The sequence below is a fragment of the Mauremys mutica genome, chromosome 5 (assembly GCF_020497125.1).
Source record: "Mauremys mutica isolate MM-2020 ecotype Southern chromosome 5, ASM2049712v1, whole genome shotgun sequence".
NCBI lineage: Eukaryota > Metazoa > Chordata > Testudines > Geoemydidae > Mauremys > Mauremys mutica.
Window position 1 is genome coordinate 18,077,566 of NC_059076.1, and position 12,176 is coordinate 18,089,741.

Here is a 12,176-nt window from a genome sequence, read left to right on the forward strand (position 1 = left end):
GCAATTGCAACAGCACAAGGTGCTTACAATCCTCCCTGAACTGGGATGCCTGCAGCCTCCATAAATGGGCAATACTGGCCGGGGTGATCACCAGGAACATACTGATTCAGTGTCTCTCTGCCAGGGCTCCTACAGAGTCCCGACCATAGAAACATTTAGTGGAAGGTAGCAGTGCAAACCACACCAGCCCTTCCCTAGGGATGAATTCTTCCCTTCTAGCTCAAGGAGGTGCAACTTGTATCTCCCGAGCCAGCTGGGGCTAAATTAAGGCTTCAGTTAAAGAAACCAGAAGTGTATTAATGTGAGGTCCAGGTCAAGGTTTTACCAGATGTCATCTCTTAAGGTCCCTTCTGCTCACAGGAAAAGTTTGGGGAATGAAAAGTTTGACTAAACCAAGAGCTACCTTATCAAGAGCTGCCTCCATGTTAGCAATCTTTTCTTTCAAACGTCGATCTTGTGACCTTAGGATCTCCAGCTCTCCAGTCATCTTGTTGTTTTCTGTTGCAATACTACTCAGTTCTTGGCTTAGTTTATTTTTTTCTTCTTTCAGATAATGCTTCTCCTGCATTTGTAAAGATCAAGACCAAAGTGAATGAGATAACAGTTTAGGATTGCTAACAATATACACATCTGTTATCTATGAGCTTTATGAATTGAAATGGTTTATATTCGTTTAAAATTGCTCAGTGAACCTTTCCAGAAGCTCAGCTATCATACTAAGCAGAAACAGGAGCTTTCACAATAGGAAGGTGACCTCTTATAGCGTTAGACTGTCACCTCACAGAGCCTTGAACCATTTTAAATCTGAAATTTGAAGCTTTGACAGTGTATGAGCATACTATTATGCTCCACGCTTTGATAAGCTCTTCCGTTGCCCAATACCGAAGAAACAACTGTCATAATCCATGCAAGTGACTAGATCCAAAGCTAGCAGAGGACGATGAATTGCTGTAAACACATGTAGGTGATAATCCAATCAACTCTACTGGTAACTAAACCACTTATCTGTCTGGGAATCTACTAGACAGACCTTCATTGGTAAGAAACTGACAAGCAGTATCCACCAAAACTTGAAGTGCTCAGAATCTGAATTAAGACAAATTCTGCTAAACCATCCTCCAAAGCAAGCACCCACTGTGGCATTTTCGTATGAACAATAATGTTTACAGAAAATATGAAAATAAGTTATTGTAGCTGCCTGACAGTTGCTGTCAATCAGGATATGTTAGCTAATAAATATAATAGTTGCCTGCTATTGAGCAGAATGAACTTTTCAGTTAGGAAATAGTATCTCAAATCCAGCAGCAAACAAAACTGAGAGGTAAAACTGAGGGTAAGCACTGAGGGCCAGATTCAGAAGGATGTGCAAGAAAGGGGAGTTGGTTGGTAAGAGAACGTGAGTCTAAACGAGTTTGTAAGTAATTAAGGGCCTGATTCTCATTTACACTAAGGTCACTTTCATCTGATCTGGCAGTAAATTATATTTACACCCAGTTTAGGGCTCCTTTACATCACTAGAGCAGTGTAAAGTGACTTAGTGTATATGAAAATTAGGCCCTAAGTCGGAGGGAATTTCAGTCTGGAGAGAGACTAATTGATGTAACATTCAGCTGGAGGAAGCCAGATGAAGGTATAAGTTAAGCTAACTAATACTCCCTTTGGTCTCTCTTGGACTAACCCTGAATTTGGCCCTGAATCTCTACTTGGAACTATTTATCTAAATATAGTTAAATACTTTTACTTGGAGCTCTTGTGACCTTAGTTGCATTTGTCATTGCCTCCTCCAAGAATTTAATCTTGCTCTGCAATGCATCTATCTGTCCTCTCTTGGCTGTGATTTGCTTCTGCATTCCCATTGCAACTTTCATAGCTGTAAAAGACAAGGTTCCCAACTGATTAGTCCTTCATGAACAAAATGGATCAGGCATGATGCTTTCTGTGTTCTTATTTGGAAATCAATTGTCAATAATACACTAAAAACAGACTGTGGGTTGGGATCCTGCAGTCCTTATGTGAGCAAACTTCCCATTAGAGTCAATGGGAGTTTTGCCTAGGTGGTGACTGTGATATAAACAGAAGAACCTATACTGGAAAATTTAATATAGACCACCTCATACTTTGATGAAATTCAGCTCCAAATTTCCTGGCTTAATTTGATTCCTAGTAAACCATAAAACAAGAAGGTGTCTGCATATGCCACTGTTTTTTATTCCTTTTATAAAATATTTGAATTACCATTAATAACATCTACTGAAGGAATAAAGATATTTACAAATTCCACTTGTTAAAAAGACAAACAAATATGAGGTAAGAAAAAAAACCTTCCAAAGTTACCATGGCCGTCGGAACCTTCCATAGTCTTTAAAGTGGCTCTGGTTTGTTCCAGTTCAGCCTGGGCAGATTTCAATTGCATTCTGAGTTTGCTTGTGATACCTTCCATCTCTTCGCTTTTGTCTCGATAATTCCTCTTTACATTTTCATATTCCTCTGTTCAATGTAAGCACATTGAATTGAACAAAAGTGTAAAGTGATTCATAAAATCATCCACCTGTTACTATTTAATTTATTTATTTATGTGCTGATTAATCCCTTAAAAGGAATACAATATTTATGCAATTAACAGAGAAAAAAATTGCTAACAAATTAAAATACGTTATATTCCATTGCATTGCTATGATGTCATCGACAGGCTGTGTTTCACTGGAACAAAATGAGATGCATTTCCTAACTGTTCTATAAATCCATTCTACAACGTGACAATCAAGCTACACTTCTTGATTGTGTGCTGCTCAGGGATCAGACTGCCCATTGCTACCTGGTGTGGCACAGCTCCTTGTGAGATAAAATATTTGACCTGTGCCCATTCTCTCAGGCTCTTTTTCACAACTCCAACCTGCTCTATGTCCTGACATAGCTATAATCACCCCCTCTCCACTCAAGCCACCCTCCCTGAAATCGCTTTAGCACAGCTTCAACTCAAATGCATCCCTCAAACAGCTCTGACCCCTTCAAATTCCCCCAATCATCCTCCACAAATCTATGTTCCCTACATAACTCCCTCTCACTACCTGCACAGCTCTGGCTCCCACACAGTGTGGCCCCTCCAGCTCTGGACCCTCCATTTCAGACCCCCCCATGCCCTCACACACTTGAACTCTGTTGTTATTACCTTTCACAAAATCTGAGGACAGACTTTCCAAGTAAAAGTATGTATATGGTTACCATCTACTAATCTTGCTGAGGTCAGAGTTAAGGTTGTGCACTGGAGCGTGACTTTGGGGAGCTGGGCATATGTATTATGCTGAAAATGAATGGGGGAATCTGTGAATGCATGTGGCTGGTATAATGTCTGCATAGTACAGCATGTGAATTGTGGTTGGTCTGGATGTTAATGCTGCCTTAATAGGTGATTTCCTTGAGTTCTGGTGACTGTGGTGAAAGGAAATACACATGTACAACCTCACCTCGTAGTTATGAGTTTTTGAGTAGGCTATTATTGGCAGTGATAGGGTTCAGACACTTTCTGCCAATATCACATGCTGTATGTCCCTGGCATCTTGATCTCCTTTCATGTATAGCATTTGCTAATGTCCTCTTTCTGATGAGTTAAGATACAAGATTTTCACTACATTTTGATAGCAAACAGTTAATAGGATGTGCCAGATCAGTTTATTTAAATGATGGAACATTGCAATATCTATCTTCCCTGTATAAAACCTGGGGAAGAAGGAGGGCTCGTGGTGAAGTTTATATTCTGTGACCTACTAGGGTTTTTATTCTAGGCCCTACCAAAGGTCAGGCTTTGCTGAGTATTTTTGCACAAGGCACTGGGAGTTATGCCTCTAAATGACATCATCTTCATTCTATACTAGAAATCCAAATAATGAATTAGCTCTCTGAAGCAGCCTGACCATCAGTGTACTCTATCTGGGAACTTTTTCCTTGACTTGACTGGTACCCATATTTGGATTGAGCAGGCAGCTCTTCTATTTTTAACATCAGCCTGATTTAGCAGATATCTGATCTGAGGCTCCCTACCTGCGAGGCCAGCTAGCTCAGTGCGACTGGCTTTCAGCTCATTCATGAGTTGGTCTCTTTCCAGTTTCATGTCCTTTACTGCACGGAGCCTCTCAGTGCAGGTATTTATCAGTTTAACTTTTTCCAGCTCCAGTTCACTCAATCTGGTCTCCATTTCACGGATTCTGTCTTCTTTCTTATCCATCGCAATCTACTTATGTAAATAAATAAATTGTAATAAAGCTTTTAACTAACAATTAAGACATATACACATCAGAATTATTTGAAATCTGATTTTTATCATGGAATAACTTGGTGCAAAGATGAAAACTAGAATGGAAAAGACACAAAAATGAGGGGGATAAATATATAAACAGATTATTTCAGCATATATCACTGTCTCTGCTAACCCAACTGATTACTGTTTTTAACAAAATGTGCTCTGGTCTTAAGCACTATCAGAGTTCAGCTAGTGGCTAAATCAGTTGATAAAATCCCTAACTCACATATGTTTTGTGTTTTGATTCCTATAGTTACTCACAAGATTTTAAAAAAGACTGATTTGTGCTGTTTCACCTGTGAATGAACTGGGATTTGAAATGATTTCTTACCAAGTTGATGGAAACTAGTTGAGCTTTGGGAAGATGCTCAGTATACCATCTACCTGAGGTGACCATGAGAAGATGCAGGGTAAAGTGGCACTTGAAACCAGAAAAGTCACATGCTCCAAAGGTTGTAGGGGCCATAGCCCAGCTGTGGCACCCCATACACACCACACAACAGCAAAAGTACAAGGAGGCAAGGATGGTTTCATACTAAGCCAGCACTGAGAGAAGCCAGAGCTGATGAAGAGGTAGATCAGAATATTTTAGTGATAAGGTCCTTTGGTTTGAAGGCTGCTGCAGATGAGGTGGGAGACTTCTGAGTATGAGACTCTGAAGTGAAAGCCCTGCTAAGTAAAGGGCCAGATACATCACTTGCAAAGCCTCTAGTGGGTTCAGCCCAAGAGACTTAGAACCATGGTTGTAACAGAACCAGGGAGTCAGCTCTGGATCTGATGATGCACTGCAAAACTCCTTAGCCCTCACCCAAAACTCTGGATGCTGAACTGACATCAGAGCAGAACCAATGGAGATCAACAGAGAGGGCTCAAATGTTCCTCCAGTGCTGAACTGATCAGATTGTTTCTATATGAACCAACAAATCTGAGCCCCTTGGAATTGAGTAAGCTCCAAAAACCAACCTTTCCTTTTCTAAGGAGTCTTGTCAGCACCTGAATATGGCGAGCTTAGAATGCCTCTTCTTTAAAGAAGATGTCAGGTCTATAGGGCATACTCTAGATGAGGAATGTTTAGTCAGTCTCAATGAAGAGTGCCACAAAGGTTGAGAGTGCTTCTCCTTCCGTAACTAAACACCCATAATTACCACTCTCTGTAACAATATGACTTTTTCTGTTTTGTTGAAGGTGCGGCCTGACACCTTCAGATCTGACATCTCCAAGCCCTTCAAGATTGAGTGCTGAGTGGACAAAATTTTTTCCTAAACTTTTGTCTACTGCTCCTGCTCGCCTCTTGCCTGAAGTGGTGGGGGTGGTGAAGCCTCTATGGTAAAGGGTGACTCACAGGTTGGTCCGTCATGCACTTCTCGTTGTCATCAACCTTTAAAGCCTAAACACTTCTCTGGATCTGCCTATGAGAGAACAAACTAGTTCTGGATCTAACACTACTGTTATAGTAACAAGTATCAGAGGGGTAGCCGTGTTAGTCTGGATCTGTAAAAGCAGCAAAGAATCCTGTGGCACCTTATAGACTAACAGAGGTTTTGCAGCATGAGCTTCCGTGGGTGAATACCCACTTCGTCGGATGCATCACTTGCATCTGACAAAGTGGGTATTCACCCACGAAAGCTCATACTGCAAAACCTCTGTTAGTCTATAAGGTGCCACAGGATTCTTTGCTGCTGTTATAGTAACAATTAACATCAATTATAACGGCTAATTATTATACTAACATCCACTGTTATTCTAAATCTAATTCACTGTGTAAATCGTGAACAATGAAGCAATGGTTCTATGACCTCTATCATCAGTAGAAAAGAAGCTGAAAATGGTAGGGTGGCCTTTTATAACCACAAGTCAAAATGTTTAGATCTGCAGATCAACTGCCTTGGAGTGGGACACACAATGGCTGAAGCACTATTCTACAGTGGGGATCCACCATGGTAATTTTGTGATGAAGAACACTCTTTTGCCTCCTTCTTGTCCATGTTTGTTCTTTGGTAAAATGCTGAAGCAGATCAATTGGCCTATATATTATAAAAATAAGAGGCTAAGCTATTCACACAGACACACATTTGGTTGTGCATAATTGGGTAATTGTACACATTGTTAAATTTGCAGTTGTACATGCAATTATCCCTTTGGTGTATGCAAAAGTATGCTTTTACATGTGCAACTCAGGTGCACATTTTTTAATATTGAGTCCAGTTTAGTTACTACTCTGACTCATGGACATAGAGTGAAATCCTGGCTCTGCAGGATTGCACATGATTTCACCCATAATCTGTTAACTTCAGACCTAGAAATATTTATTTCATTTTTCATACAAACTGATCAAAATAATAATGATAACATAATGATGATGTTCCCAGCCATGCTAGGTCTTCTAAATGTTTATAGATTTCTAGGCCCATTTTCTGACCTGCTTGAAAACACAGACAGTGTAACATATCGATATGTGGACTTTAAAACAGACTGAACGTACTGTCTTGCAGAGACGTAAACACGGTGAAATGTACAGACCTTAAGTTCTTGTACTTCCAGTTTCCTGTCACTGATTTCTTTCACAAGCTGAGATTTCTCCACCTCCATTGCACCAGCAGTTCGTCCATGCTGGCCCACAATCTGGGTCATGTTATCAATTTGCTTTTGGAAAATCTCAATAACTCTTTCCTTTTCCATCACCTGCAGTTTCAGTGTCTCACATTCCGACTGCACATTCTGTAAGTAATCCCCTTCATTCTTTAAGTGCTGGAGCTCCTGCAACTTACTATCTACCCGTGACCGGAGCTTCCTGACTTCCTCATTGGTAATTTCAATGGCTCTCTCCTTCTCTTGCAGGCAGGCTGTCAAGTCAGACACTGTTCTCTCAGAAGCTTCCAGATTTATCTTCTTGGCTGTCAGATCTTCAACCACTTTACGGAGCATCTCTTTGGTTGATTCTAGCTGGGCGGTCAAGGAGGAGACTCTTTCAATGCTTTCATTCTTTTCCTTAATTGCAGCCATCTGAATGGTAACAATAAAATGGTCAACTTTGACAACTGTATTTTCTATCTGCCTTCCTACCTACAGGGTTTTCTAGCTACCTATCTATGGATTTTCTATAGCATCCATCATTATGGTATCTGAGAGCTTCACTGGTAAATTAGGTTTGCATGACAAGGACCCTAGTGGATTTCATGATTCTTCTGCATTTCTTCCTTCCTTGATAAAGGAAACACAGTGTGAAATATAGAAAAAAAATAAGTAGGACTGATATGAAAAATAGAATAAACAAATTAACTGTCTCTAAACTATTCAGAGGAGACAGGTCTAAATCATTCAATATATTAAAGCCTGACCAATTGAACTTTACAGCAAATATATCCTGGAAAAGGTATGTGTGCATCAATAGTATATAACTAGTTTTATTGCTGTAGTCAGCAAAGTGCATAGACTTTTATGGGACAACCTCCAACAGGAAGCATTGTGACCCAAGAACCGCTAATAGTGCAGTACAGATGCAGAAGACAAGAATGGACCCAGAAATATCAGGAATTGAAGGTAGAAGTTCATGGGGTGGGTGGTTGCAGGAAGTAGTTGTAGGGAAAGCCTGGCTAGTTGGTGGCAAATAAAGGAATCAAGTTATAGACAAATTAATTTGACCTAAAGTGGAGAGCAGCAGCTGACAGGATTGGCACTGGGTTACGTATTTGGACTTGGAAGATTTTTTTGAGAGGATGCAGCAGTCTGAAGAAAGGAGTTGACCCTAGGGCTTGATGTCCAGAGTCTACTCCGTTGAAAGCAACGGAACAGTCCTTCTGGACACAGGGCTCAACTCAGCCCAGTAATTAGGCTGTGGACATAAACACCGCCATGTCCCGATGAAATACTGTATACAGTGGCTCAATTATGAGGGCCTTTAGTTCACTAGCTCTTCTTGCAGAAGTGATTGCCACCAGAAAGGCCGTCTTGAAAGAGAAGTGAAATAGAGAACAGTCCACAAGAGGTTCATAGGTGCTGCCATCAGTCCTGGGCACATTACATTTACTGGACATGCACAAAATGCGATTTCTGGAGGCTTATAACTTGGCAAAAGCCAAACCAAGTTTCCTCAGACACTCAAAGTCACTTCTTCATGAAGTGTGTTAATGTGTCAAATTTCAAATTCCGGCTGTTTTGGTATAAAATCACCTTAGGCCAGAGATTAGGACTGAAAATTTCTGACTGGCAGGTGAAAGTTCCAGAAAGTTATGAGTGATCAAAACTAGGGCATTAGAATGAAAACCTCTGGCAGCTTACGTATAGATGCTGCTCATGTTCCAACTAGGATAAGAAAAACAGTGCTATTTTTAGTATATATCAGGGGTCAGCAACCTTTCAGAAGTGCTGTGCCAAGTCTTCATTTATTCACTCTAATTTAAGGTTTTGCGTGCCAGTAATACATTTAAACATTTTTAGAAGGTCTCTTTCTATAAGTCTATAATATAGAACTAAACTATTGTTGTATGTAAAGTAAAAAAGGTTTTTAAAATGTTTAAGAAGCTTCATTTAAAATTAAATTAAAATGCAGAGCCCCCCGGACTGGTGGCCAGGACCTGGGCCGTGTGAGTGCCACTGAAAATCAGCTTGTGTGCCGCCTTTGGCACATGTGCCCAAGGTTGCCTACCCCTGGTATATATCTAGGTGTATGGGAATGGGAAACCTCTCAATGGTAATAATACCACTCAGCAGTTCCTTCCTAACCTGACGTTCCATTTGTCCCTGACACTCGGTCTTCATTGTTTTCACTATGTTCTCCATGCGCTGCAATTCCATATTCTTGTTGTCCAGTTCTCTCCGTAGGTGGTCAATGGTGATGCTGTTGCCAGTGTCTCGATCCCATAGCCGCTTGTTCTGCTCCTTTTCCAGACTCAGTTCCATCTCTTTTTTATGTAGATCAGCCTACAAGAAATTACAGCAGCCATTGTCCTCTTTAAATCGTAAAGCCATCCTGTCTTTTGTTTTCTTTAATATTAGCAACAATCAGTAATATAGTTAAATCATTATTACTATATCTTTATACCTAATAAAGCCAGGATTTCATAGAATCATAGAATCATAGAATCATAGAATTCAAGATCAGAAGGGACCACTATGATCATCTAGTCTGACCTCCTGCAAGATGCAGGCCACATAAGCCGATCTACCCACTCCTTTAGCAAGCGACCCCTGCCCCATGCTTCGGAGGAAGGCGAAAAACCTCCAGGGCCACTGCCAATCTGCCCTGGAGGAAAATTCCTTCCCGACCCCAAATATGGCAGTCAGCTGAACCCCGAGCATGCGGGCAAGACTCTCCAGCCATACCCTCTGGAAAAAGGTTAAGAATATCATATCATTGATCCATTGTACTATTTACCAGTGTGGCACTTAATTGACCTATTGACTAAGCCCGTTATCCTATCATACCATCTCCTCCATAAACTTATCTAGCTTAATCTTAAAGTCATGGAGGTCCTTCGCCCCTACTGTTTCCCTCGGTAGGCTGTTCCAGTATTGCACTCCCCTGATGGTTAGAAACCTTCGTCTAATTTCAAGCCTAAATTTCCTGACTGACAATTTATATCCGTTTGTCCTCGTGTCTACATTAGCACTGAGCTGAAATAATTCCTCTCCTTCCCTGGTATTTATCCCTCTGATATATTTAAAGAGTGCAATCATATCTCCCCTTATCCTTCTTTTGGTTAAGGAAAACAAACCGAGCTCCTCAAGTCTCCTTTCATACGACAGGCCTTCCATTCCTCGGATCATTCTAGTGGCCCTTCTTTGTACCCGTTCCAGTTTTAATTCATCCTTCTTAAACATGGGAGACCAAAACTGCACACAATACTCCAAATGATGTCTCACCAACGCCTTATATAACGGGACTAGCACTTCCTTATCCCTACTAGAAATACCTCGCCTAATGCAACCCAAGTGGCCAATTTCTGGTGAACAGATAGTTTGATGCTTCTGAGGCACCATCCTTCAACACAGCAATAGCTTTAAACTAATCCTCTTCTAAGTACTACCGCTATCAATATCTTATTTAACACTTCAAGACTTGAAGCCTTTGATGCCATTTCTATGCCAACATACCCTAGCCAAAAAAATCAGCAAAATGCAAAAAACTGCATTGTATCAAAATTAATAGTGAAAATACAAATACTACAGTACATGCCAAGGAAGGAAATCATCCACCTTTAACAATAATGAGAACTGTAATTTCATGGCTTGATTGACTGTTTGCAGACAGCAATTTGTTGTACATTTTTTCAATCATTTTTAGCTCAGAAACAAATGTAAAGTTTCAAAAACTGATGCCACAATCCAAAATTATCAGGCAATTTGGAAAATGTTAATTAAAAAAGGGGCTAGCAGAATTCTTAGTAGAATGTGAAGGGGCTGACATTTTGGAAGTGGAGGCAGCACGCAGAGCACTAGTAAAGCCAAAGAAAATGGGAATGAAATGAGAGACTCAGAGAGTGAAAGAATGAACATACACAGTAAAGGCATTGAAACAAATGTAACTTTTCCCCCCCAATATCTTGAAGAATATTAGAAACTGAGACTACCTTATTCATCAACTAGAATGCTTTACTCTTAATTGTATAGTGACTGTCCTGACTCCAGCCTTCTCTACGCTATAAAGAGTTCACAGGAAAAGATATACTTTACACATTCCTGATTAGATAAGAACATAAGAATGGCCATACTGGATCAGACCAAAGGTCCATTTAGCTCAGTATCCTGTCTTCCAACAGTAGCCAATGCCAGGCGCCCCAGAGGGAATGAACAGAATAGATAATCATCAAATGATCCATCCCCTGTCTCTCATTCCCAGCCTCTGGCAAACAGGCTAGGGACACCATCCCTGCCCATCCTGGCTAATAGCCATTGATGGACCTATCCTCCATGAACTTATCTAGTTCTTTTTTGAACCCTGTTATAGTCTTGGCCTTCACAGCATCCTCTGGCAAAGAGTTCCCCAGACTGACTGTGCGTTGTGTGAAAAAACACCTCTTGTTTGTTTTAAACAGCATACGGAATGCAATCATGCAAAACTCTTCTTCAGATTCCATGTGTCACCTATTGTACAAGTGACACTAGACAGAAAGTTGGTATATTAACCTCCCAAAACCCAATCATGAAATTACAGAACTCATACACAGAGCAAAAGATGAGTGTGATGATGAAGTATTACACTTAGCATTGGAAATAGGGTGTATGTATGAAACCAATGATCTGTGATGCACAATTTTGCTACTCTCTGTGAAAGCTGTACAGGTACAGTGTGTTTTTGTTTTGTTTTTTCCCATTTAAGATGTCTTCAGTCTATGGCCAGGGACTATACAGAGCAGTTAGGAAAGTCCTGGATCAAAAAAAAAATCTTACAAAGTAGATATGAAAGGAAAAAAGGTGGGATGCTAACCTAGCTTAGCTATGGGGTCAGAGTTAAGGATGGGAATGGGCGACGGGATGGATCACTCAATGATTACCTGTTCTGCTCACTCCCTCTGAAGCACCTGGCATTGGCCACTGTCAGAAAACAGGATACTGGACCTTTGATCTGACCCAATGTGCTGGCTGTTCTTATATTTGGGAGCCTTAACTGTGATTTTCATAGTTTCAAATGTTTGCATTTCTTTTAATGTTAACCTTAGCTCTGAATTTCCTGGGTTTCTAATGGAAATGAACTTGTGATGAGATATGTGCTCCATATAAGTAATGAAACAATTAATTGGAGTAGAGAGCCCAATTAGGGCACCTGGTTGCACCTGAAGGGTGGGCCAGGCCCAATGAAAGAAGAATCCCAGCTGGGTTGTTAGTATAAAGAGAGGAAGCCCAGCCTAGAGGATGGTTGTGGGGAGAAAGAGTTCTGCAG

At 40.6% G+C, this 12,176-nt stretch overlaps 1 protein-coding gene across 10 annotated transcripts in view; it reads right to left on the bottom strand.

Annotated features, from left to right (window-relative positions):
- The window catches only part of CCDC158 (coiled-coil domain containing 158), a 58,706-nt gene that overhangs the window by 23,759 nt on the left and 22,771 nt on the right, over positions 1 to 12,176 (bottom strand). For 9 of the 10 annotated variants that reach the window (XM_045018440.1, XM_045018434.1, XM_045018433.1 and 6 more), the window contains 6 exons: positions 9,020 to 9,217; positions 6,818 to 7,300; positions 4,039 to 4,228; positions 2,335 to 2,487; positions 1,758 to 1,870; positions 404 to 562 (listed from right to left, as the gene is read on the bottom strand). In XM_045018440.1, the coding sequence (XP_044874375.1) occupies positions 404 to 562; positions 1,758 to 1,870; positions 2,335 to 2,487; positions 4,039 to 4,228; positions 6,818 to 7,300; positions 9,020 to 9,217 (1,296 nt within the window). The remainder of the gene's footprint in view (positions 1 to 403; positions 563 to 1,757; positions 1,871 to 2,334; positions 2,488 to 4,038; positions 4,229 to 6,817; positions 7,301 to 9,019; positions 9,218 to 12,176) is intronic. The other variant, XM_045018441.1, reaches the window with a different exon arrangement.